The 23,947-nt window shown below is 57.9% G+C and overlaps 2 protein-coding genes and 1 long non-coding RNA gene across 12 annotated transcripts; 1 reads left to right on the top strand and 2 right to left on the bottom strand.

Moving 5' to 3' along the window:
- Positions 1-79: 79 nt before the first annotated feature.
- Positions 80-13,794, bottom strand: DMPK (DM1 protein kinase). 9 transcript variants are annotated; one of them, XM_010350979.3, is made up of 16 exons: positions 12,399-13,794; positions 10,605-10,663; positions 10,060-10,151; positions 9,719-9,802; positions 9,544-9,639; positions 8,778-8,926; positions 8,397-8,490; positions 7,959-8,165; positions 7,614-7,877; positions 4,651-4,736; positions 2,908-3,019; positions 2,076-2,233; positions 1,889-1,986; positions 1,676-1,722; positions 1,297-1,386; positions 80-968 (listed from the first exon to the last, which is right to left on the bottom strand). In XM_010350979.3, the coding sequence occupies exons 1-16, from the start codon at positions 12,575-12,577 to the stop codon at positions 816-818; spliced, it is 1,968 nt and encodes a 655-aa protein (XP_010349281.1). In that variant the 5' UTR covers positions 12,578-13,794; the 3' UTR covers positions 80-815. The 9 variants fall into 9 exon arrangements, with proteins under 9 accessions (XP_010349281.1, XP_074242274.1, XP_010349275.1 ...); XM_074386173.1 differs by having other exon boundaries at positions 1,297-1,382; XM_010350973.3 differs by lacking the exon at positions 10,605-10,663.
- Positions 1,386-3,685, top strand: LOC104653262 (uncharacterized). The gene is made up of 2 exons (XR_746486.3): positions 1,386-1,580; positions 1,813-3,685. It is a non-coding gene; the product is annotated as an uncharacterized LOC104653262 (long non-coding RNA).
- A 99-nt stretch (positions 13,795-13,893) lies between the features above and the next one.
- DMWD (DM1 locus, WD repeat containing) lies at positions 13,894-22,949 on the bottom strand. Of its 2 annotated transcripts, XM_039465599.2 has the most exons (5): positions 22,300-22,949; positions 20,905-21,087; positions 15,729-17,009; positions 14,811-14,885; positions 13,894-14,453 (listed from the first exon to the last, which is right to left on the bottom strand). In XM_039465599.2, the coding sequence occupies exons 1-5, from the start codon at positions 22,738-22,740 to the stop codon at positions 14,406-14,408; spliced, it is 2,028 nt and encodes a 675-aa protein (XP_039321533.2). In that variant the 5' UTR covers positions 22,741-22,949; the 3' UTR covers positions 13,894-14,405. The 2 variants fall into 2 exon arrangements, with proteins under 2 accessions (XP_039321533.2, XP_039321534.2); XM_039465600.2 differs by lacking the exon at positions 14,811-14,885.
- Between the last annotated feature and the right edge of the window lie 998 nt (positions 22,950-23,947).

The following is a 23,947-nucleotide window of genomic DNA, read 5'->3' as shown; positions in this document are numbered from 1 at the left end:
GGCCGCGTCCACTCGCCTTCGGATTGGCCAGCTGCGCAGCCTCCTGCCTACAACGCAACGCAAACCGTGGACGCAAGGCTTTTGGGCAAATAGAGGGCCTTTTATTCGCGAGGGTCGGGAGTGGGGTCCTAGGTGGGGAGAGACAATAAATACCGAGGAATGTCGGGGTCTCAGTGCATCCAAAACGTGGATCGGGGTGTTGGGGGTCCTGCAGCCTGTCAGCGAGTCGAAGGACGAGGTTAATAAATATCCAAACCACCAAGGCAGGTGGAGCCGGCTGGGGCTCCGAGAGCAGCGCACGTGAGAAGGGGGGCGCGGGATCCCCCGAAAAAGCGGGGTGGGCAAAAGCAAATATCCCGAGTAAGCGGGCAGAGGTCGCATCGGACACTCCCTGGAGAGCAGGGCATCATGTCCAAGGGGGATTTGCGGTTTGCTAACCGACGTTGGGTGGGGGTGCGTAGAGGGTGGAACACGGGCAGCCTGGCTTGCAGCCTTTTCAGGCTCGCAGTTTGCCCATCCACGTCGAGGCCTCAGCCTAGCCGAAAAAACGAAGTGGTCTGCGATTCCCCCAGCAGCAGCAGCAGCATCAGCAGCATTCCCGGCTACAAGGGCCCCTCGAGCCCCGTTCGCCGGCCGCGGAACCGGCTTCTCCCTCCCCGGCCACCAGGGGGCGGGCCTGGATCACAGGACTGGAACTGGGCGGAGACCCACGCTCAGAGCGGTGTGAACTGGCAGGCGGTGGGCGCGGCTTCTGTGCCGTGCCCGGGGCGCTCAGTCTTCCAACGAGGCCCCCGAGTCGAAGAGAGTTCTAGGGTTCAGGGGGCGAGGGCGGCTCCAGGGCGGCGCCAGATTGGGGTGAGTTGGCCGGCGTAGGCCACCAACCCAGCGCAGCCCGGGGCGGCGGCACTAGCCAGAGCAGCGGCGAACAGGAGCAGGGAAAGCGCCTCCGATAGGCCAGGCCTAGGGACCTGCGGGGAGAGGGCGAGGTCGGCACCCGGCACGGCCCTCTGATTGGCTCCTGGAACTCGCCCCGCCTACGCCCATAGGTGGGCCCGCACTCCTCCCTGCGCCTCGCCCCCTCCCCAACAGCAGCTGCTGTTAGTCCACTTGCAAGCCTCGAATCCCGTCGGAAACTCGTCATTGGCTGCTTCCTAGTGGCCTGTGTTGATTCGCTGCCCGAGGATCCTCCCTCCCGCGGTGGGACCAGCCCCGCAAATGCGCAGCTAAGCGGGTGGCACTGGGCGGGTGGAGCTAGGGGCGCGGCGGCGGAGGGGGGGCGTGGGCAGCCGGACGTACCCTGGCAGGGAGCAGCAGGTGGCGGCGGTGCATGGGGCCTGGCCCCACCAGCGGGCACTGGCCCAGAGCCACGGCCGGGGGGCCATCTAGCTGGAGAGAGAAGGGACAGGTGACCCGATCGGAGCCCAGCCCAGCCCTCGGTGGTGCGGCGAGAGACAGCGAGGGGAGTCAAGGCCGGGGAGGTTATCTAGGGAGATCCCAGAGGGGATCTGGTGAGACCTGAACCGAGGGAGATCTGGGACTGAAGGAAGGGCTTCTGCCCTCTGAAGTCGCAAAGAGATAGGGTGAGCCCTAGATCTGGACGGGGAGACCAGGAGCCAGGGAGAGGGTCTACAGAGTGGGCAGCAGGTCTCAGGCAGGGAAAAGAGAGGGGTCTTACATGGGAAGGTGGATCCGTGGCCCGGGGACTGGGGACCCCCGTGACAGCTGGAAGAAGAAAGAGGCATAGGGCGCGTGGAGGGGCGAAAGAGGGCAGTGGCGCGGCGTGCCCCAGCATGGGTCCCTCTCCTCCCCCAGGTGTCCATACACGCCCCACGGAGCAGACGGCCCACCTCCTCCCGGTCCTCGGGAAGGGGACGCTTGAGGGACTTGCCTGTGGCTCCCTCTGCCTGCAGCAACTCCATGCGCTCTTGCAGCTGCCGGACGTGCGCCTCCAGGTCCCGGTTCCGAGCTTCGGCCTCGCGTAGTTGACTGTGGGGAAGTAAGGACGGTGAGTCCGTCTGGGCTGAACGAGAGGGGGCTGCCAAGGGTTGCCACAGGCCCCGAGCCCCGACCCCGACCTGGCGAAGTTCTGGTTGGCCGTGCGGATGGCCTCCATCTCCCGGCTCAGGCTCTGCCGGGTGAGCACCTCCTCCTCAAGTGCCTCCTGGAGCTCCCGCAGCGTCACCTCGGCCTCAGCCTCCACCACAGGGATATCAGCTGGAACTGCCACTTCGGCCTGTGTATGGGAACCAGGCTTAAGGCTGCCCGTGGCTCCTGAAGACTCAGGACTTGGGCCCTGGTTCCAGGCCTGAGAGTCTCGCTTGTCCCCTACTCCTCCACCCCCTCGGGATTTCTGGAATGGCCATCGCTCCTGCAATGATCCAAGCCCCCTCCCTTCCTTACTCCCCTCAGCCCCATCCCTGAGTCTGGTCCCCTCAATCCACGCAGGGACTAGAGGGCTAGTCCTAAAACACTAACACAACTTGACCCTGACCCTCTGCTTCTCAAAAATCCCTCCAGCTCCCTAATGCCCTCAGGACAAAAGGTCTTGCCAGGTTGTTTTCTGGGGCCTCGTCAGCCATCTCAGGAACAATTCAGCCAGACTATCTGTGACTTTCAGGAACAAACCAGGATTCCCACCTGCTCAAGGCCTTTGCCCTTAAGGTCTGGCCTGACCACCTGGTACTTTTCTTTCCTTCACCAGTGCTCAGTTCAAAGATAAGCTCCTCGGATCCCTGGCAACACACACCCTTAAACGCCCTACTGTAACGCCTTCACAGGGACCTCTGTGGCTTCTGTCTGCTTCTGTTCAGTAAGCTCCCAGAAGGCCCCACAGTGCACCCCATGCAGGAAGCCCTCGCCTTTTCTCTCCTGTTTGTCCCTGACGGACCCTCACCTCTACCAACTTACTGTTTCATCTGGCAGGGACACCGAGGGCTCCAGGCTGGGCGCTTGTACGTGTGGCTCAAGCAGCTGCTCGGCCTCCAGTTCCATGGGTGTGGGGCCTGGGACCTCATTGTCCCTGGGGAGAGGAGGAGGGAGTAGGGAGGGAGACAGAATGCTGATTCTTGAATGGAGAACCAGGAACTCCTGGCCTGTGGGTAAGGGGCAGCTGCTTCAAAGACCACCTGATCTGAGGAAGGGGAGCGGCAGAGTGAAGAGAACGGTCTCAGGTGGGCTGGCAGCCCTTCCCCCTGCTTATGAAAAGCCCTGCCCCTTCCCTGGCCCTGGGCCGCTGGGAGCTGCTTTTTCTAAACCTTCTGCAGGGACTCAGGGTCCAGACCCCCATGTTCTAGGGTCAGTTCATCTCCTCCTTTGACATGTGACCTCTGCAGACCTGATGAGGGAGACTGCTTGGCTCTGGCCACCTCCACAGATGTGGTCCTAAGACTGGGAATGGGACCCCAAGATGGCGACTCCAGATCAGCACACCCCGCTCAGCTGTGGGAAGGGGACAGCCCCTCCCTGGGGGTAAGAAGTGGCTGTCCCCTACAACCCAGCACCCTCTCCTGGAGGAACATGGCTCAGGACCTAGCTATCCTCGACATGCACCTGGGTCTAACAGAGGATGGGTTCAATCCTGAACCACCTGTTCAGGCCCCACAGCGGCTGAGAATCAAATTTGAGTTAATTAATGAGAAGAAATGGCATTTGTAATGTTTTCCAGTAATAAAAGCTGATTAGAAAACCACCTGTTTTCTTAGACAAGGTAGCACGGAGAGAAAAAAATCCCCACCTGTTCTACAGTAGTTAACCACGTGTCTATGCACGTGTGAGCCACCGACCACTGCTGTCCCGGTGAGTTCACAAGATACTGACTTCCTTCTCCTTATCTGTATTTCTGATTGTAATCAGCAGTACATGATGTGTATGGCCTCACACTAGGCCCAGGTGGAATCTATCTATCATGGCTCACTGAAGCCCCAACCTCCAGGCTCAGGTGATCCTCCTACTTCAGCCTCTTGAGTAGCTAGGACTGCAGAGACAGACCACCATGCCTGGCTGAATTTTTTCAATTTTCTGTAGCGATGGGGTCTCACTGTGTTGCCCAGGCTGGTCCTGAAGTCCTGGGCTCAAGTGATCAGCCTCCCAAAGTGCTGGGATTTCAAGCTTGAGCCACCGTGCTCAGCCTGTAAATATATATATATGTATTTTTTTTTTTTGAGTCGAAGTTTCACTCTTGTTCCCCAGGCTGGAGGGCAATGGTGTGATCTCGGCTCACCGAAACCTTCGCCTCCCGGGTTCAAGTGATTCTCCTACCTCAGCCTCCCAAGTAGCTGGGATTACAAGCATGCACCACCATGCCCAGCTAATTTTGTATTTTTAGTAGAGATGGGGTTTCTCCATGTTGGTCAGGCTGGTCTCAAACTCCCAACCTTAGGTCATCTGCCCACCTCGGCCTCCCAAAGTGCTGGGATCATAGGCGTGAGCCGCCGTGCCTGGCCAGCTCTGAGGTTTTAGAAATGAATCTAACATTCTGAAGTACATATATCTCAGATTTTAAGGTCCCCCAACTCTGGCTTCTTAGGAGTCCATGTTCCCAAAACGATAAGGTTCTAAGACTGATCCTGCAACTGCTGGCCGCCAAGGAGCAGGCCCCGGGAAGCCCAGGCAGCCTTGAGGCCTCTGGAGACCACCCAGGGTGGTGCTTACCTGAGGGCCATGCAGGAGTAGGAGTAGCCCACGAAAGGCAGGTGGACCCCCAGCGGCACACCTTCCCGAATGTCCGACAGTGTCTCCTGCGGAAGACACACAGATGTCATCCGCAGTCCTTAGGGTGGGCCCCTCACTGCTTTTTGATCATGGCTTATGTGGTCCCCCCAAGCCAGCCCCAACTCAGGGCTTATCTAAAGTGGCCCTCCACCATTTTTTATTTTTTTGTGACTCGGAGTCTCGCTCTGTCACCCAGTCTGGAGTCCAGTGACACGATCTTGGCTCACTGCAATCTCTGCCTCCTGGGTTCAAGCGATTCTCCTGCCTCAGCCTCCTGGATTACAGGATTCCCCTGCCTCTGCTGGGATTACGGGCACCTGCCAACACACCCTGTTAATTTTTTATATTTTTGGTAGAGATGGGGTTTCACCATGTTGGCCAGGCTGGTCTCAAATTCCTGACCTCAAGTGATCCACCTGCCTGGACCTTCCAAAGTCCTGGGGTTACAGGCCTGAGCCACTGCGTCTGGCCATTTTTTCTTTTTATTTCTTTTTTTTTTTCTTTTTTTTCTTTTTTTTTTTTTTTTTTTTGAGACGGAGTTTCGCTCTTGCTGCCCAGGCTGGAGTGCAATGGCGCGATCTCGGCTCACCGCAACCTCCGCCTCCTGGGTTCAGGCAATTCTCCTGCCTCAGCCTCCGGAGTAGCTGGGATTACAGGCACGCGCCACCATGCCCAACTAATTTTTAGGAAAGACGGGGTTTCACCATGTTGACCAGGATGGTCTCGATCTCTTGACCTCGTGATCCACCCGCCTCAGCCTCCCAAAGTGCTGGGATTACAGGCTTGAGCCACCGCGCCCAGCATCTTTTTTCTTTTTTTAAGCTGGGTTTTCACCATGTTGGTCAGGCTGGTCTTGAACTCCTGACCTCAGGTAATCCGCCCGCCTTGGCTTCCAAAGTGCTTGGATTATAGGCGTGAGCCACCGCGCCTGGCCTTCTTTTTTTTTTTTTTAATATAGACAGGGGTCACTCTACATTGCCTAGGTTGGTCTGGTTACAAACTCTGGGCTTAAGCAGTCCTCTCACCTCAGTCTCCCAAAGTACTGGGATTACAGGTATGAGCCGCTGTGCCCAGCCCACTTCTTTTTTTTAGATGGAATCTCGCTGTCTCCCAGCCTAGAGTACAGTGGCACAATCCTATCCCACTGCAACCTCCACCTCCCAGGTAGAAGTGATTCTCCTGCCTCAACCTCCCGAGTAGCTGGGATTACAGGCACGAGCCACCATGCCTAAGTTTTGTATTTTTTATTTTTAAATTATTTATTTATTTATTTATTTTTTGAGATGGAGTCCTACTCTGTCTCATAGACTGGAGTGCAGTGGCGCGATCGCGGCTCACTGCAACCTCTGCCTCCTGGGTTCAAGCGATTCTCCTGCCTCAGCCTTCTGAGTAGCTGGGATTACAGGCACCTGCCACCATGTCTGGCTAATTTTTTTTTATTTTTAGTAGAGACAGGGTTTCACCATGTTAGCCAGGATGGTTTCAATTTCCTGACCTTGTGATCCATCTGCCTTGGCCTCCCAAAGGGCTGGGATTATAGGCATGAGCCACCTCACCTGGTAAGTTTTGTTTTGTTTTGTTTTGTTTTGTTTTTGAGATGGAGTTTTGCTCTTGTTACCCAGGCTGGAGTGCAATGGCGCGATCTTGGCTCACTGCAACCTCCGCCTCCTGAGTTCAGGCAATTCTCCTGCCTCAGCCTCCTGAGTAGCTGGGATTACAGGCATGCGCCACCATGCCCAGCTAATTTTTTGTATTTTTAGTGCAGACGGGGTTTCACTATGTTGACCAGGATGGTCTCGATCTCTTGACCTCGTGATCCACCCGCCTCGGCCTCCCAAAGTGCTGGGATTACAGGCTTGAGCCACCGCGCCTGGCCCCAAGTTTTGTATTTTTAGTAGACACAGGGTATTACCATGTTGGTCAGGCTGGTCTCGAACACCTGACCTCCAGTGATCCGCCCACCTCAGCCTCCCAAAGTTCTGAGATTACAGGTGTGAGCCACCTTGCCCAACCTATTTTTTAATTTCAATGTAATTTTATCTTACCCTGCACTCCAGCCTGGGCAATTTCAATGTAATTTTATCTTACCCTGTCTCTCTGTTGCCCAGGCTGGAGTGCAGTGGCAAAATCCCAGCTCACGCAGCTTTGACCTCCTGGGCTCAAATAATCCTCCCATGTTAGCCTCCCAAGTAGCTGAGTATTCAGACATGTGCTACCACGCCCAACCAAATTTTTATACATTTTTGTAGAGACAAGGTCTCACCACATTGCTCAGGCTGGTCTCGAACTCCTAAACTCAAGCAATCCACCCGATTCGGCCTCCCAAAGTCTTGGGGTTACAGGCGTGAGCCACTGTGCCTGGCCCCACCATTTTTTCTTGTATCCTGTTGCTTCCCTTCAGGGCATCTGCCACACTCTCCATAATTCTCTAATTCTCTAGACTGCAAGTGGATGAGGGCAGGGACCAGAGCTGATCTGGTCAGTGCTGCATCCCCAGAATTGTCCGGAAAAGGGCACCCATAGCCAAGCAAGCATTCCACCACAGCTTGTTACATGGTGGAGAGAGGAGTCCTCTCCTGCTTCTCATCCCTCCAAGTCTCAGCTCAGATAGCTTCCCTCTCCAGGACGCCCTCCAGGACCTTCCTTGCTGAGTCAGGAGCCCCCCACCACCTGCACTTCGTCGTCTCAGCCCTGATCACTCTGGGGCCTCGCTGTCTAAGGCTGGTCTGTGTTCCCCCACTGGCTAGGTCACTGCTGGGTCCTCAGCACTAGGTGAGCACAGAGGAGGTGCTCTGGGGAGAGAGTGATTCAGGACCCCAGGAGGTAGGCACTGTCCTTACTCCAACTTTATAGAGAGGGGATGGGGAGGTTCCCGCAGCCAAGCAGGGGCCGCAGGTACCTACCCCGCCCCCGCTCACCATGGCAGTGAGCCCGTCCTCCACCAAGTCGAAGTTGCATGTGTCGGTGGCACCTTCGAAATCCGGTGTAAAGGGGGGCATGCTGTCCCGGAGACCATCCCAGTCGAGGCCAAAGAAAAAAGGATGTGTCCGGAAGTCGCCTGCTCCACCCCGGCCCAGCCGTGTCTCCGGGGGACAGAGGAGCTGCTGAATGAGGTCTCGAGCCTCCTCAGGAACCCCTTCATCTGCCAGCGGCAGAGAGAGGTGCTCCTGCTCAGAGGAAAAGGGAGAGGAGGTGATAGTCTGGGAGCGCCCAGGGGGGAGGTCAGGCCTCTCTGGGGCTGCGCTCACCCTGTAGTGAACAATCTTGCCGTAGGTCTCTGCTGTGGATTCTGCGTAGAAGGGTGTCTGCCCATAGAACATTTCATAGGCGAACACGCCCAGCGCCCACCAGTCACACTCGGGCCCGTAGCTGCCTGTCCCAGGCCTACCGCCCACAGCCTGCAGGATCTCGGGGGACAGGTAGTCCGGGGTGCCCACAGCCACCATAGATCGCACCTGGACCAAAAGGAGCAGAGCAAGGCTCAGGCTCATCCCTCTGGGCCCTCCTTCCAAACACTCTCGAATATTTATCCCCTTCCTCTGCTTGGTCTAATGCTCTGCCACACAATGCACACTTAGGCCTGGGTCACCTCCTCCTTCCCCTCCAAATCCAGTCACGCCCCCACACTCTGTGCCTCCCATCCCTCAGCAGCGGCCTGAATTGCTCTGCGGTTGGCACTCGCTCACCGTTCCATCTGCCCGCAGCTTGAGGCAGGAGCCGAAGTCAGCCAGGCGGATGTGGCCGCAGCGGTCCAGCAGGATGTTGTCGGGTTTGATGTCCCTGCACCGAGGAAAGAAGAGTGGGAGAACTGAACCTCCCTCCCGTGGTCCCATCAGGCTCCGCCCCCTTTGGGCAGTGCCGCCTGAAGCCCCACCTCCTCGAGTTCTGCTCCTGTGGGGATTCTACAGTTCTGGACCCTACTCTCAGGCACCGCCCCCGCTGGGCCCCAACCAAGGAGGTCCCTCTCTCGGCCCTGCCCTCTCTGGGCTCCGACATTCCAGGAATCTTGCCAGGGAACAAGCTTGCTATGCCCTCCCCGCCCCAGCCCTCAGCCATTCCGCGCCCACCTGTGCACGTAGCCCAGCCGGTGCACCGAATCTATGGCCATGACAATCTCGGCCAGGTAGAAGCGCGCCATCTCGGCTGGAATCCGCTCCCCAAACTTGCTCAACAGCGTCAGCAGGTCCCCGCCCACGTAGTACTCCATGACCAGGTACTGAGAGGGGGTGCGTCATGGGTGGTCGGTAGTCCCCCGAGGCCCTGATTCATCACGGATGGCCGGGACAACCACTCCCAGAGACACCCCATCCCTGAGCAGAGACCTGCAGCCCCAGCCCAGAGAGAACTATAGAGATCTGCTGGGCCAAATCAGGCCACCTGCGGCCCCGCTCCCCACCCTCAGGAAAAACCACAAGAAACCTTTCCCGGCACGTCACTAGGCAGATTCACTACCCCTGAGAAGTTCTGGGAAAAAGAGCCCGAAGACCGCTCAACACCCAGAGAATAGGTCTCAGACACTCCCTGCCTAGGCAGTGGCCTCGTTAGAATTCCGGAAGAGCTATCCCATTCCAGATAAGAGACTACCCCAGCATAGACATCTTTATAAAAGAGTCACCCGAATCAGCCCCAGAAACGGGCAGTGAGAGACACCATCCCCGCCCCATATAAGGAAGGCTCCTCATCCAAGTGACACACCCTCTTACCGCACACAGACTCTCCCATAGGCGTCTCCAAGCAGCGCCCCCAATCCTAGAGCCTCCTCTCCCCACCTCCTCGTCCAGTGACAGCAAGGGGCTCGCTCCCTCTTCCTAGTCACCCCGGCCTGGAGCTCACCAGATAGTTCTCATCCTGGAAGGCGAAGTGCAGCTGCGTGATCCAACGCCGGTCCCCATTCACCAACACGTCCCTCTCCTCACGGAAGCACGACACCTGCAGGGCACCCGAAGGAGCTGCAGCCGGAGAGGGGGCGCGGATCCTCAAGGCCCCCCAAGCCCACCCCGCCTCTCACCTCGCCTCTCTTCAGCATGTCCCACTTGTTCATGATCTTCATGGCGTACACCTGGCCCGTCTGCTTCATCTTCACCACCGCTACCTGAGGCCGATATAGGGTAACAGGGTGGAGATGGCGGGAAAGCAGAAGGGCTCGCCCAGAACCAACTCCACCTCCGTCGGCACCCAGTCGTGGCCCCGCCCCATCTACCACAACACGCCTACTTGTCCCAAGCTCCGCCTCCAGCCCTGCCCTAGGTTCTAAGGCTCGGTCATTCATCAATTTCTAAGACCCCGCCCCACTCCCCATGCCCCGCCCACCACTAGTCGAGTGGGACTCCCTTCGGGCTCAGGACTCACCTCGCTGAACGCCCCGCGTCCGATCACCTTCAGAATCTCAAAGTCCTCCCTCTGTAGTCGGACCTCCTTAAGCCTCCCCACGATGGGCTCCGCTGGGGGTGTGGTGGAGGAAAAGAACCGAGTGTCACTAGAAAAGGCACTGGAGACCAGGGGGAAAGCCCCACCCTCTGTCCCTCTGTCTCCCCTTCTCTGCTGCTCAGCCTCACCCTAAGACTATCTGCCTCCCAAGGACATAAACACTGTGTAAAGTTCTGGGAGCCCAGAACTATCCTCCCATAGAGGTGAGGTGCCTGGGAAGCCCTTAGGGGGACAGGGCATTGGGCCAGAGGGCTCCAGGGTAGTGCAAGAGGGCAAGGGTGGGGTAAGGGAGTCTGTAGAAGGGCAGACCCTGAAGAACAGGGGGAGAAGGAAATAAGACCCAGTTCTTCCACCTTCCTGGTCTTCCAGCCCTCCACCCCGACTCTAGGTGCAGCTGAGGCCCCATCCCCACGTTCTCATGTAGTATGTACTGGGTAATGGCCCAGACCTGGGGTTGTATCCAGTACCTCTAGATTCAGATGCGAGTGGTTCTTGAACCACACTTTGGGAAACCCTAGATTTGGGGCTGGGGAAAGGAACGGAACAGGGAAACAAAGCCAGCCTGGTCACACCCCAGACTCCAGTACTCCATCCCGGCCCATCTCTTATTAACAGATGACAAAGTTCTCCAACTAGGAACATTAAACAGGGCAGCTTGGGTGGGGGACAGGCTCTGGTGGAGGCTCGAGGCTCAGGGACAGTGGGGACAGGGAGACCTGGATTCCCAGGGGTGGAAGAAGTGGAGGCTGAATGGAGGGGTGGGTATGGGAGGGGAAACAAGGAGGGGAGACACAGTGGGTTCTGGAGGAAAGAGAGGGGCCCTGGAGGGTTCCGGGGGGTTCTGGGAGAGTGGGCCAGCAGGGACGAACCAGCCAGGGCCGAGGACGGGGGAGGGAGGAGAGAGCCAAGACATTGAGCCCTTTTAAGGCAGCGGGAACCCAGGCCCCCTCCCCCGCCCCAGGCTTGGCAGGGGAGGGGCCGCAGGATGCAGCTCGGGCCACAAAAGGAGTGCTCCTCCCGGGAGAGCCAGACCCCAACCCCGCCCGGTCTCAGTTTACCCTGCCAGCCCAACTTCATTCCCTGCTAAAGGGAGGCCAGGAGAGTCATTAAGGGCTAGGGGAGATTGGGATAAGGTTTTTCCAGAGGCTGAGTGGCCTAACCCTTCTCGGCTTCCACCTTCCCATCTGTGAAATGGGAGGAGGAGGAAAAGGAACCAGGCCTGGGTCAGAAAGACAGGGACACAAGAGGAAGCAGGGGAAGGTGGAGAGACAGGAAGCAAGAGGCAGTGGCACGCATAGGCCAAAGACCAAGCGCCAGTCACTGAGGGCCGGGCATGTAGGGGCTAGAGGGGCAGGGTGCTGGGAGTGACAGAATCCAGTGACCAGTAAGCCCGAGTCCAAGGCTGGGGGACAGACAAGGCAGCTGGCAGTATGGGAAGCATCCTCCTTCCAGCCCTGGCCCTAGGCCCTGGAAAGCCCTCGCAAGAGGGGGATTTGTGGGACAGCTGGAAGGTTGGAGGCCCCGGGCCAGGAGAACTAAAGGACACAGGGAGCCAGGGTGGGGGGAATGGCGGCTGACCAGCATGGCTCATAGGGACAAAGGCTTTGGGGCTGGGGGGTGGGTGCAGAACCTACAGAGAAAGGAGGCACACCCAGAAGAACCTAAAGTTGTCTGTCCTCAATCGAAGAGGAGGGGGCGCTGGTGGTGCCTGTCTGCAAAGCTGCTTCTCCCCCAGGGCCTGAGTGAGTCACCGCCCTCCCAATGCCTAAGCACCTGTTGGGGCAGCTGGAGAGGCTGGCGCCGAACACCTGCCTGTCGGCTGCGCCCCTGGCAGCTGCCCCATGCTGTCCCTCCTGGCTTGCCCCAGGCTGCGGAAACCAGGGGAGAGGGCCATAGGGCCAACTTTGGGGGGCAGGGTCCCTGGAGAGGGAGCTTCCAGAATAACCCTGGCCCTGACCCTGGGGTGGGGTGCAGGGAGGCCATGGGAGGCTGTTGGCAGCCTGGCCGGCTGCGACTCCTAAGCCATGGCTCTGAGTCATAGCCACCCCGGCCTCTGCTGACCTTACTCTGCCCCTCTAGGGTGGCACAGGGCAGGGAAATGTTGCCCCAGGACCCAGATCCACACTCTGAGCCCCAGGATGGGAGGATCTCCCCATTCCCATCCTGCCATCCTGCCCCCCAACAGCCAGGCCTCTGTGCCCAGACCCATCTCCTGCCCCACCCCCACCCCACCTGCGGGAGCCCCGAGGGCAGGCACTCACCCCACTGCAAGAAGTCGGCCACATACTTGTCCTGGGCCAGTTCGGAGGCGCCCAGCTCCTGGTGGACGCCCAGGAGAAGGTCGAGCAGGGGCTCCAGCCCCAGGAAGCCGGGGTCCAACACCAGCTGCTGGAGCCGCCTCAGCCGCACCTCGGCTGACATGTTGGACAGGCAGCACCATGGCCCCTCCCCGGGCCGGGGGCTCGGGGTCCTCCTGTCACAGAGCCAGGCAGCCCCTGCCCAGGCCCTGGAGCCCTGGTTGCATGTCTGCCTGTCCCTGGTTGTCCCCTGGGCCTCTCTGGCCACTTCTCTCTGCTACTGAGGCCTCCTCCTCCTCTTCTCCCCACCCCTTGGTCCAGCCCCACTCCCGCCTCCCAGCCTTAACCCCTCACAAGCCAGCCCCCCAAGCTCCCTCTTTCCAGGGCCCTGCAGAACCCTTTAGTGCTAGAGTAGGGGGGACAGATGAAGAATCTCAACTCTCACACTGTCACCCCAATAAAAAGGTTGAGCACAGAGGAAGCTACAGGTGTGACAGATTCCAAGAGGAACCCGCCCATTGCTGAAACGGGGCCAATCAAGGCTGAGTGACCCAGTAGCAATCAACCCCTTGCTCCCAACAAGCTCCAGAGCTGGGGGCCAGGGGCTGGGGCTGGGGCTGGGTAGGAGAAAGGGGCTGAGGCCTGGGAAGGGGGCGGGAGGCCAGGGCAGCTTCTTGGGTGACTCAGAGACAGATTCCAACTCAGACAGTTAAATTTAGCCCTCTGGGTCTCCACTTTACACTTTTTTTCCAGGAGGTGGGGAAGGGGTGGTGAGGAGAGGACCAAGAGGGGGCACCCTCGGAGCCCGAACAGGGGTGACCTGCTGCCCAAAACCTGGGGGAGGCCAGTGGCGGAGCCAAGCCCTCCTCGGGCAAAGGAGACCCCAAAATAGCTCCTTGGCCCCTGGCCGGGCAGCCACATTCCTGCCCAGGCTGGGATTAGAAACAGAAACATTTCGGGGGGTGGAGGGTGGAGTGGGAAGACACACTCCCTACGGCTCCAAGAGCCAGGAGGGATCTGAGCTCTTTTTTCCAGGGTGGACAGTTCTCCAGAGTGGAAGTCGGGGCCACCAGCCGGCCTGGGGCACCTGGGCCTCAGCAGGGCCAGGCCTGAGAAACTAGGAGGCAAGGACAGAGTCCTACCTGGGCAGGGCCCGGGAAATGTGGTTCAGGGCAGCTTTGGGAATTTAAAAAACACCCACTGAGGACTGTGACAAGGGGCCCTGGCTGCCGGCAGGATGCTCTTCTCCCCGAGAGGGTGCTGGAATGGGTCACCAGCTGTGTGCCTCGAGGGTCCCTTCCCTTCCCAGGCTCCGGCTTTTCCTGCTATTAAAAGGGGTGGGACACGCTGTGCAGGGGAGCGGGCCTGCACTCCTCCTCTGGGGAAAGCGGACTGCCTAGAACCGAAGAGCAAACACACAGGTCCTCTATACCATCTCCTCCGAAGGGGACAGAGCCGCTGAGAAAACAGGGAATTTTAGTATAAATAAGAGGTCCTGGGGGACAGGGAGGAACCTGAGGGACTTCCATAATTTAACATTCTTCCAAAGCACAGACAATAGCAAGGGTGGCTGGGGTGGGGGCTGGGCAGGGGCTGGACCAACCCCGGCCCTGCCCACTCGATCGAGGGGCACACTGCAGACCTGGGGCTCTTGTGGGAGGGTGGGGAGTCTCTCCCCAGGAGTGACCAGTCACATGCTGGGGACAGGGACGAGGGTAACACTGATGTTTCAGAGGAAGAGGTCATTGTACTTGGCAGTGGGTGGAGGACAAGGCTGAGGCCACAAGGACTGTGACATCCCCCCAATGTCCGGGCCAGTCTGGGGGGCCCCCAAATTTTGTGCAGGTTAGGGGACCGGAGCAGTCCATCTGTCATGGTTAGTCTTGTTAATACGTTGATCCGTGAGGTCAGCGGGAAGGGTTATGGCTAGGAGGCTGGGGGCATGGGGTGGGGGCCCCGATATCCGTGGCTTCACACCACTGTGCCGCTCGGGGAGTTGCCTGGTTGGGAGGAGATGCCCTGGGGAAGATGAGAGGGAAAGATGGGAGGGGTTAGAGACCACCCGGGCTTCAGCCAGTGTCAAGGGGAGGGAGCCAGCCCAGAGTCCCCAGAACTGCTGCCACCCTGGCCTTGCCCTTGGGTCCACCCCAAAACCCCCAAAGGCCGCTGCTCTAGGCTGGGAATTTGCGTCTTAGCTAGCTTCCTGTCCTGGCAGTCGGCACTTTTACTCAATAATCAATAGTCAAAGTCCTCCGAGGATCCTGAGTGACACGATGGGGTAAGGGTGAGGGTGGGAGGGGAAGGGGAAACTGGTGCTTCCTTCTAACTTGGGAGGGACCCTGAGGTGCTGGGGAAAGAACTCAGGGACAGTCCTACCTCTACCACTGACTTGCTGGGTGACCTGGGCCAACTTCCTTCCCCTGTCTGGGCCTCGGTCTCCTCGTCTGTGAACTAGGGAGACAGAGGGGTCTCTTTTAGGACTCAACCAGACTCCCCACATCCCACCGATCTTGCCTCTGAGGTGCTCAGACTGTGCTTTCAAGTTCTAGGGACTCAGGACTCTACGATTCCAAAACCGAGGATCCAAGGAACCAAGCCACGGCCTCTAGGACCCTGGGCACCTGAGTCCAAGCCCTAAGGGGCAGACACCCAAGACCAGCTCCAAACTTCCAAGGTGCCAGGCCTGTGCTTCGCCTACTGTGACTTCCCAATGCCACAGCCCGCCCAGCAGGCAAGTGCATCCACCCACTGTCCACCCTACAGGGTCTATTCTAAGAGGTGATAAGTTGGAGGTCAGGGGGACAGTGACTTGGCCGGGGTCACACAGGGAGTGGGACTGGAATCCGGGCCTGGGATTCCCAGCCTGTGCCTTCAGCAGGAGGCTTGGATCCTGAGTCCCAGACCCATGCTGATAGCCATGCCCACAGGCTTGAGATTGCCTCTGGAGTTTTGGCCCAAAGCACTCAAAAAGTTTCACCATTAAAAAAAACAGATGTCCAACTGGAACAGATTTTGGTTCGAGTGACAGGCACTAAGACCTGGCCACGCAGGGACCCCCACTCCCAGCTGTCTCCCACACGCACCCCTTTCTCTGCTGCCTGCCGCTGAGGTCTAGACCCCATCACTCTTAAGATCTGAGAGGTCTTGTTCTGGGACGCTAAGACTTCCACGGCTTCCCCTCATCCCAAAGAGCCAGAAGCTGTGACAGTGACAAAGCCCTCTCTCTGCCAACGCCTGCCTCTTCCCATCAAGGGTCCTGCCAGGTCCTGGGCAGGCTGGCGTGGGGCCACTCACCGCCTTGCCCGGCCGGGCCCAGGTGCAGATGAGGCCCTCCTGGCAGGCAGTGATGATGCAGTCCTCCAGGAACAGCAGGACCGTGAGCCGCTCCTGGGCAATCTTCTTGCACACGAGGGGCTCCAGCAGCGGCACCTCGTGGATGCGCGGGCACAGGGCGGTGCCCAGCACCTTGGCAGGGTCCAGGCGGTTGCGGGGGATAGGGCCACTGGGCTTTTCCCCACCACTGCCGCCGCCACCACTGCCACCCCGGCTGATGTTACCCAGGCTGTGGTAGCGCTTGTGCTCCTTCTCGGCCCCCCGGTCCCGCCGCTCCTGCAGTGTGAGCGTGGCAAAGCGGCCAATGCTGAACGGTGTGCCAGGCTCTGCCACCACGCCCGGGCCACCCGCCTTGCCCCCGCCCGCTGGGTGCGGGAGGCTGTTGGAGCGGGAGAGCGAGCGAGGCAGAGGGCCCGGGCCAGGCTCACCACCCCTTGAGCTGCTGGCAGCCGGCGGTGTGGTGCCAGGCGTGCCAGGGAGGGTGCGGGTGCGGGCCAGAGGCGGGTGCGGGTACAGCACATCTTCAGTGAGGTCCCACAGGCAGAACTGTGTGTCCTGGCCTGCTGAGCCGAAACGGTAGGTGATGGAGCCAGCCTTGGGCAGCGGAGAGAGCGGGGCGCCCCCAGCCGAGCCTGTGCCTGCAGCCTCGGGCTCCTCCTCCTCCTCCTCCTCACCGCTCCGCTCTCCGTCGGCACCAGCTGCTGTTGCTGCCTCCTCTGCGCGTGTGGTGTAAGGGTCGAAGGCCACGGCGTTGACCCAGGACTTGTGGCCGTGGCCTCGAGCCACTACACGGCCCTCGGTGAAGGACCACACGGTGACCAGGTCGTCTTCGCCACCTGTCACCACATAGCGGCCATCGGGGCTCCAGCACACACACAGCAGGCCCCCAAAGTAGCTCTTCATGAGCCCGCGCAGGAGCATGGAGTCGAAGTGGAAGACACGCAGGCAGCCATCCTGGCTCACGCAGGCCAGGTGCCGGCCGTCGGGCGAGAAGGCGAACTCGTTGAGGGGCCCCTCGCCCACCGCCCACTTGGCCAGTGGGTTGCGGGGTGCCTTGCTCTTCGCAGCGTAGACAGAGAAGCCCTCGCCCTGCTTCAGCAGGCTGTACTGGGGAGGGGCCGAGGCGCAGGGGTGGCTGACATTGTATAGGTACAGGTGGCCACTGGCATGTGATGCCAGGAACAGGCTCTCCGACTCAGGCAGCCACTTCAGATACGTCACCTTGGTCTTGTCGATCAGCCGCTGCCAGGGGAGACAGGATGGGGTTGGGAGAAGGCAGTAAAACCCAGGCAGACCTCCTCCCCGACCCGAAGGCCCCAAGGCTGCTGGACACGGCCCCACTCACACAGCAGGTGTCACACCAGGCCCTCCTCAGAAAGAAGCTCCCAAACTGGGGGAGACAGATGGACACCAGGTTATGGAAACATTGGAGAATGGGGTCTGCTGCAAGGTGGCCGCGGGGTGCTCCAAGGAGCCTCAATGTCCCATCTTTGGTGAGGGGACAGTCCTACTTGCCATAGAATTGTCCTCTATCTCAGGGGTTCCCACCCTCTGGGCCACACAGCAGGAGGTGAGCGGTGGGCAAGCGGGCATGACAGCCTGAGCCTGGCCTCCTACTGGAACAGCCGCAGCATTCACTTCTCACAGAAGCGCGAACCCGACGAACCCAACCATGAACTGCACGTGCAAGGGATCTAGGGTGTGCACTCCTTATGAGAATCTAATGCCTGATGATCAGGTAGATCACTGGTTCATCCCAATCCCAATCCCATCCCCACAACAATCTGGAAAAACTGTCTTCCATAAGACCGGTTCCTGTGCCAAAAAGGTTGGGGTTCATTGCTTTGCCTAACCCTCTCCCAATCTTTACTACGTCAGGCTTCAAACAAGAAATTTCTTCACAGAAAGCCAGCTCCTCCTAGGTTACACCTGTAACCCTAGCACTTTAGAAAGCCAAGGCAGGCGGATCACAAGGTCAGGAGTTTGAGACCAGCCTGGCCAACATGGTGAAACCCCATCTCTACTAAAAATACACAAATTAGGCCGGGCGCGGTGGCTCAAGCCTGTAATCCTAGCACTTTGGGAGGCCGAGGCGGGTGGATCACGAGGTCAAGAGATCAAGACCATCCTGGTCAACATGGTGAAACCCCGTCTCTACTAAAAATACAAAAAATTAACTGGGCATGGTGGTGCGTGCCTCTAATCCCAGCTACTCAGGAGGCTGAGGCAGGAGAATTGCCTGAACCCAGGAGGCGGAGGTTGCGGTGAGCCAAGATCGCGCCATTGCACTCCAGCCTGGGTAACAAGAGCGAAACTCCGTCTCAAAAAAAAAAAAAAAAAAAAAAAAAATACACAAATTAGCTGGGCATGGTGGCTGCTCAGCTACTCAGGAGGCTGAGGCAGGAGAACTACTTGAACCAGGGAGGCGGAGACCGCAGTGAGCCGAGACTGCACCATTGCACTCTAGCCTGGGCGACAGGGATCTTTGTTTGGTTCGCCGTTCTGTAAATCAATGCATACAGAAGGCAGCTCGAAGGTGATTCCTGGACAAATGACAACCCCCCATCCTGCTACGTGCTTAGACAAAAAACCTAAGCATCTGCCCCTCTTTTCCTCACACCCAATCCTTCAACAAATCCTGTGGGCTCTACCTTCAAAACACACCCAGAATCTAACCTCCTCTCACAACCCCACTCCAACCACCCCAAGCCTACAATACTGTATGACCGGCCTCAGTGTCTACTGCCCGGGCTTGTCTGTCCTCTGTAGCCACCACGGAGATGCTCTGTGAATTATCAGCTAGCACCTGGCACTGTCTGGCTCTCAACGCTTCGAAGCCTCTCTCAAGCAGGGTTCCAGAGGCCAAGGATCTAATGCCCCCAGGCAGCCAGCCTAAGTGACTAAGGAGCTGTTGTCCCTCAGGGGATGAGGTGCCGACCATCTTTGGGAGAACTGAGCAAATAATCACTCCAGCCATTTCTGCCTTCCCAGGCTCAGGTGAGCCTGCTGAGAAAGGCTCCTCCACAGGCTTCCATCTAAGAGTAAAAGGCAAAGTCTTTTCCGTGGACTTCCAGACTCTCCATGAGCTGGTCCCTCTGTTGTTTCTTGGAACTCACCTACCATCCTCTCTCCCTCAGTAACTCCTCTGGCCATGCGGCTTCTGTGCCAGCCTGCGTTTGCCCTAGCTGGCCCCGCTACTCAGAATGTCCTTCTTGGCTGTACGAAGTGGCCCACACCCATAATCCCAGCACTTTGGGAGGTAGAGGCAGGCGAACCGCTTGAGCCCAGGAGTTCAAGACCAGCCCGGGCAACATAAAGAGACCTCACCTCTACAAAAAATACGAAAGTTAGCCAGTTGTGTTGGTGCACATCTGTAGTCCCAGCTACTTAGGAGGCTGAAGCGGGAGCACTGGTTGAGCCTGGGACTTGGAGGTTGCAGTGAACCAAAATCGCACCACTGTACTGCAACATGAATGACAGAGTGAGACCCTATCTCAGAAAAAAAAAAAAAAAAAAAGGATGTCCTTCCCCAGGTAAGTCTTCGCGCCTGCCTCCTTCAGGTGCTTATTTCAATATTACCTCCTAGTGAGGCCTTTCCTGACCACCCCACTACACTCTCCAAGCTTCCCTCAGCCCCTTCCCCACTGTTTTCTTCTCCATGGGCCTTAATCACCTGCTGACACACGAAGACTTAACTTGATTAACTGTCCGTCTCCCCAGCTAGACTGAAAGCTCCAAAAGGGCAGGGCCTCCTGACCAGGCCCCTGAGATGTGATATCCCTAGTGCTGGGAACAGTGCCTGGCACAGAACAGATGCTCAAAAACTATTTGTGAATGGATGAGCTAATGAATTTTTAATCCACTCGCTGTTCCACTCACTCCCTTCAGCCATTCACTCATTCTGAGAATATTTATGGAACACCTCCTCTGGACCAGAGAGAATGAGAGAGAAGCCAAAAGCAGTCCCTGCCCGCGGATAAGATCGTTTACTGGCATCTCCTCGTGTGCCAAGTTGGCCCAGGACTGAGCAATCTCCATGTACGATTCTACAATAGCAATTCTGCGAGGTAGGAACTGGAATCCCATTTTGCAGAGGAGGAAAAGTGAGGCTCAGAGAATGGTCACCTTCCCAAAGTCACATGGTGAGTAAATGGTGCAGCAGGGCTTTGAATCCAAAGCCTCCAGAGTCCAGAAATCAAACAACAAGGGCATCAACTAAGACCCAACTTATTTACTAGCCTCAGTTCTCTGATCTGCAAAATGGGCAGCCCACTTCTGTATCCAGTGGTTGATGAAAACCCAAAGAGTGGCTGGGTGCGGTGGCTCACACCTGTAACCCAGCACTTTAGGAGGCCGAGATGGGTGGATCACAAGGTCAGGAGTTTGAGAACAGCCTGGCCAACATGGTGAAACCCCGTCTCTACTAAAAATACAAAACTTAGCTGGGCGTGGCATACCTATAGTCCTAGCTACACAGGAGGCTAAGGCAGGAGAATTGCTTGAACCGGGGAGGTGGAGGCTGCAGTCAGCTGAGATTGCACCACTGCACTCCAGCCTGGGTCACAGAGCGAGACTCTGCCTCAAATAAACAAAAATTAAAATTAATAAAAAGTTTAGCCGGGCGCGGTGGCTCAAGCCTGTAATCCCAGCACTTTGGGAGGCCGAGGTGGGTGGATCACGAGGTCGAGAGATCGAGACCATCCTGGTCAACATGGTGAAACCCCGTCTCTACTAAAAATACAAAAAACTAGCTGGGCGTGGTGGCGCGTGCCTGTAATCCCAGCTACTCAGGAGGCTGAGGCAGGAGAATTGCCTGAGCCCAGGAGGTGGAGGTTGCGGTGAGCCGAGATCGCGCCATTGCACTCCAGCCTGGGTGACAAGAGCGAAACTCCGTCTCAAAAAAAAAAAAAAAAAAGTTTAAAAAGATTTTAAAAACTCAAGGAATATTCAGCCTGTGGGGGTAACACAGCATAGGGCCTGGGTACAGTAAGTGCAGCTGTCATTAGCTGCAATTCTCCATCTGTCCCTCGTCCTGCCCTCTCAGGTCTACACTGTTCCCCAGGCAGCTGCAGCCTAATGGCGAATAGTGGGTGGGTGAGAAGGCAGAGCAGTTGGGGACTCTGTGGGGTGCAATCACCTCCTCATTGAATAACTTGCTGGTGTCCTTTTTGATGAGATCCAAGTACTGCACCTGGCCGGCTGAGAAGCCCACCAGCAGGGAGATGGTCTCCGTGGCAGCAGTGAACTGGTTGAAGTCGTGGCAGGTGGGCTGGGTGCCCTTGTAGATCCGCTTGTCAATTGGCTTGTTGAGATCAATGGACTTGAGGGGTGGGAGAAAAGGAGTTAACGGTCTGTGCCACTGAGGGGAAGGAAGAGGATGTTGAGGTTGGGGGAAACCACTAAGAGGAAGCAGGGTTAGAACCCAGAGGGAAGTGGGGAGGTGGGTAGGTGGGTTGGGAAGGAGGGGGCAACCACAGACGGGAATGGGACCCAAATCACAGAGTAGAGAAAAAGACGGGAAGGATCCCCCTTGACCACAGTGTCTCCCCAAAGTTGGGTCACCCCTAATTCAGACACTCCCTTGTCTACAGCATCCGGGTTGTGGGTCCACACAGTTCCTGAGCTCCGATTCCTTTTAGCCCCACCTCTCCAGCCTATAACCTCGGCAACTCCCTTGGGACCTATTACCACAATATTCCAAGGCCCCCAAACCTCGAGGGCATCCAAATTCCCAGGACTCTAAAGCCTAACATCCTAGTACTCCCTTCACTTTGGAGTCCCTAAACCGCCACAGTTCGGAGACCCATCAAACCTCATGGCCTCCCACATTTTAGGCCCGTTTATCACCTGTGTGCTCTGATGATCTCCATCATTTCTGGGACCACCATAACCTGCCAGGGATCTCACCACATCGCTTTGGGGATGCCTTGAATCACACCTGCAGATTTCCCTGCCAGGGCCTCTCCTCTCCTTAAGATCTCCCATCAGCTTCCACACGCTCATCTCCTCCAGGAGCCTCATAATCTCCAGACCCCAATTTTCTATAGGATCCCATTCAGCTTCTAGACCTCTATTACCTTCAAGGTCCCCATCACTTCTAGACTTCTCCTCATTCCTGGGCTCAATCTCAAGATCCCTCCGAACACTCCAGGCTGCAATACTCGTTTCTCCATCACTTCTGATCCTGCATCTCATGATTCCCCATTACCATGCCTGCCACCCCGGAACCGGGGATCCCACTTCATCTCAGATACCCGGTCACGTCTAAAATACTCACCATCCCAGAACCCCTACGCATAAAGGGGGTAAAGGGGATTCCACCATCACCTCTAAGATGCCTGCCCAGCACCCCGCGGGCTTCCCATCACGTTTCAGAATCCTACAGTCCCTCCAAGAATGCCGTAGCCCTAGGACGTGCACCACATTTAGGACGTCTATCTCAGGGTCCCATGCCAATTCGGGAACCCTCTTATCAGTTCTCTGGAACCCACATCCTTTCAGCACCCAGGGCCCCACGATACAGGCCGCTCACCCGCTGGCTCCCGCGGCGGCAGCAGCCCGGGTAGAAATAGAGCTCACGGCCCAAGTTGAAGCAGACGCGGTCTCCCCCCGAGCCCAGCCCCGCGGGCGTGGAGGGTGGCTCCCCGGTCCCGGAGCTGTCCGGCTCTCCGAGGCGCACGAGGCTGAGGCGCACGGCGGGCAGCGCGGGCCCGGGCCCGGGGCCTACGGGCGGCGGGGACGACGCGGGGCCTGCAGCGCCCGGGCCGGAGGCGGAGGCAGGGCCGGGCGGGGGCTGCGGCGGTTGGGGCGGCACCGGGGTCTGGGAGGAAGCCGGACCGGACCTGCGAGCAGCGCCGTCGCCCGGGAGCAGCTTGTAGAAACCCTCGCGGGTGCGGAACTGCGACTTAATCTCCGCGCAGTCCCCCATGGCGGCGCCGGGGCCCGAGCCACCCTCCGCGCCGCCCGCCGCCATCTTGGGCGCCCCCCGGGCCCAGCGGCTGCCGGACCGCCGCCCGCTGCCGGACCCCCTGCCGGAAGCCGCGAGCCCGCACCGGAAAAGGTGGGGTCGTCGCCCGGGCGACGCCTCTTCGATTGGCACCCAGGTCCGGAAGCGGGACGATCCCCCGCGGTCGCTCGGGTAACGGGTAGAGACTGTGGGCGGGGCGAGAAGATGGGCGCAGCCTTTGTGCCTGTGACCGACTTTTGGTTGGCTGCGGGGGCGGAGCCCGTATAGGAAAGAGGCGTGGCCAGTTAGAAAAGCCCTTAGCGACCGCGCCCTGGGAACCGTTTGCCTGGCAACGAAGGGACCCCCCCCTCCCCACCCCCGCCAAAAAGCCCTCGTCCGTAATCCAGCCTTCCCATGAAGTCACAGCCGACCCCAAGTGACCCTTAGTCTTTCCGTAGACTCCCAACATACACTCCCCTGACCTCCAGAGTTTCCCACTGACATATTCAAGTCCCCAAATTACCACAGCATCTCTTACCATTCTTCCCCACTCTTGGTGACCCGCCAAATCCCTGTGTTCCCACACAACTCCAAGGACTTCCTCTGACCCGCTATTGATTAATGCTAACCCCAAACATCCTTCATATTTTCCACCAACCTCCAACGTTAACCTTCATGACTTATTTTTAACAACCTCACTTGGCCTCCAAAACCTACCCGATTCCCAAATTGTATTGATCCCCACGGTGCCCCAGTGTCCCAGTGATCCACTTGTAACCCAAAGTCTCCCCCGGATCCCAACAGCTCCTACTTGGAGCCAGTGCTCCGCATGTGTGCTGAAGCCACCGGGCCCCATCATAGATCTTTCTAGTCTCCCGTAGTCAATGGCCTCCCCTATTTCTCCCAAGGGCATCTCACACTTAAAAAAAAAATCCTGCCGGGCATGGTGGCTCATGCCTGTGATCCTAGCACTTTGGAGGCCAAGGCCGGTAGATCACCTGAGGTCAGGATTTCAAGAGCGGCCTGACCAACGTGGTGAAACCCCGTCTTAAAAATAAATAAATAAATAATAAATAATTTTTAAAATCCTACAATAGTTCTGGCAGGGTGGCTCACGCCTGGAACCCCAGAATCCCAGCACTTTGGGAGGCTGAGGTGGATCTCTTGAACCCAGGAGCTCAAAACTGCAGTGAGCTATAATCACGCCACTGCCCTACAGCCTGGGGGACAGAGT

This window comes from Saimiri boliviensis, chromosome 14, assembly GCF_048565385.1.
Source record: "Saimiri boliviensis isolate mSaiBol1 chromosome 14, mSaiBol1.pri, whole genome shotgun sequence".
In the NCBI taxonomy this organism is placed as follows: domain Eukaryota; kingdom Metazoa; phylum Chordata; class Mammalia; order Primates; family Cebidae; genus Saimiri; species Saimiri boliviensis.
The sequence above is the reverse complement of the archived record's forward strand: the minus strand, read 5'-3'. Positions and strand labels throughout refer to the sequence as shown.

Coding starts and splice junctions, on each gene's coding strand:
- DMWD (XM_039465599.2), bottom strand. CDS start 22,740: ATGGCGGCGGGCGGCGCGGAGGGTGGCTCGGGCCCCGGCGCCGCCATG. Junction 17,010..20,904: donor GCAAGTTATTCAATGAGGAG/GTGATTGCACCC, acceptor CTCCCCTGGCAG/CGGCTGATCGACAAGACCAA. Junction 14,886..15,728: donor GGGCCCGGCCGGGCAAGGCG/GTGAGTGGCCCC, acceptor CTGTCTCCCTAG/TTCACAGACGAGGAGACCGA.
- DMPK (XM_074386173.1), bottom strand. CDS start 12,577: ATGGTGCTGCCTGTCCAACATGTCAGCCGAGGTGCGGCTGAGGCGGCT. Junction 8,491..8,777: donor CGGCTGGGCTACGTGCACAG/GTGGGCGCGGAA, acceptor TCCTCGGTGCAG/GGACATCAAACCCGACAACA. Junction 2,234..2,907: donor TGTCCCTGCCAGATGAAACA/GTAAGTTGGTAG, acceptor TCCCATACACAG/GCCGAAGTGGCAGTTCCAGC.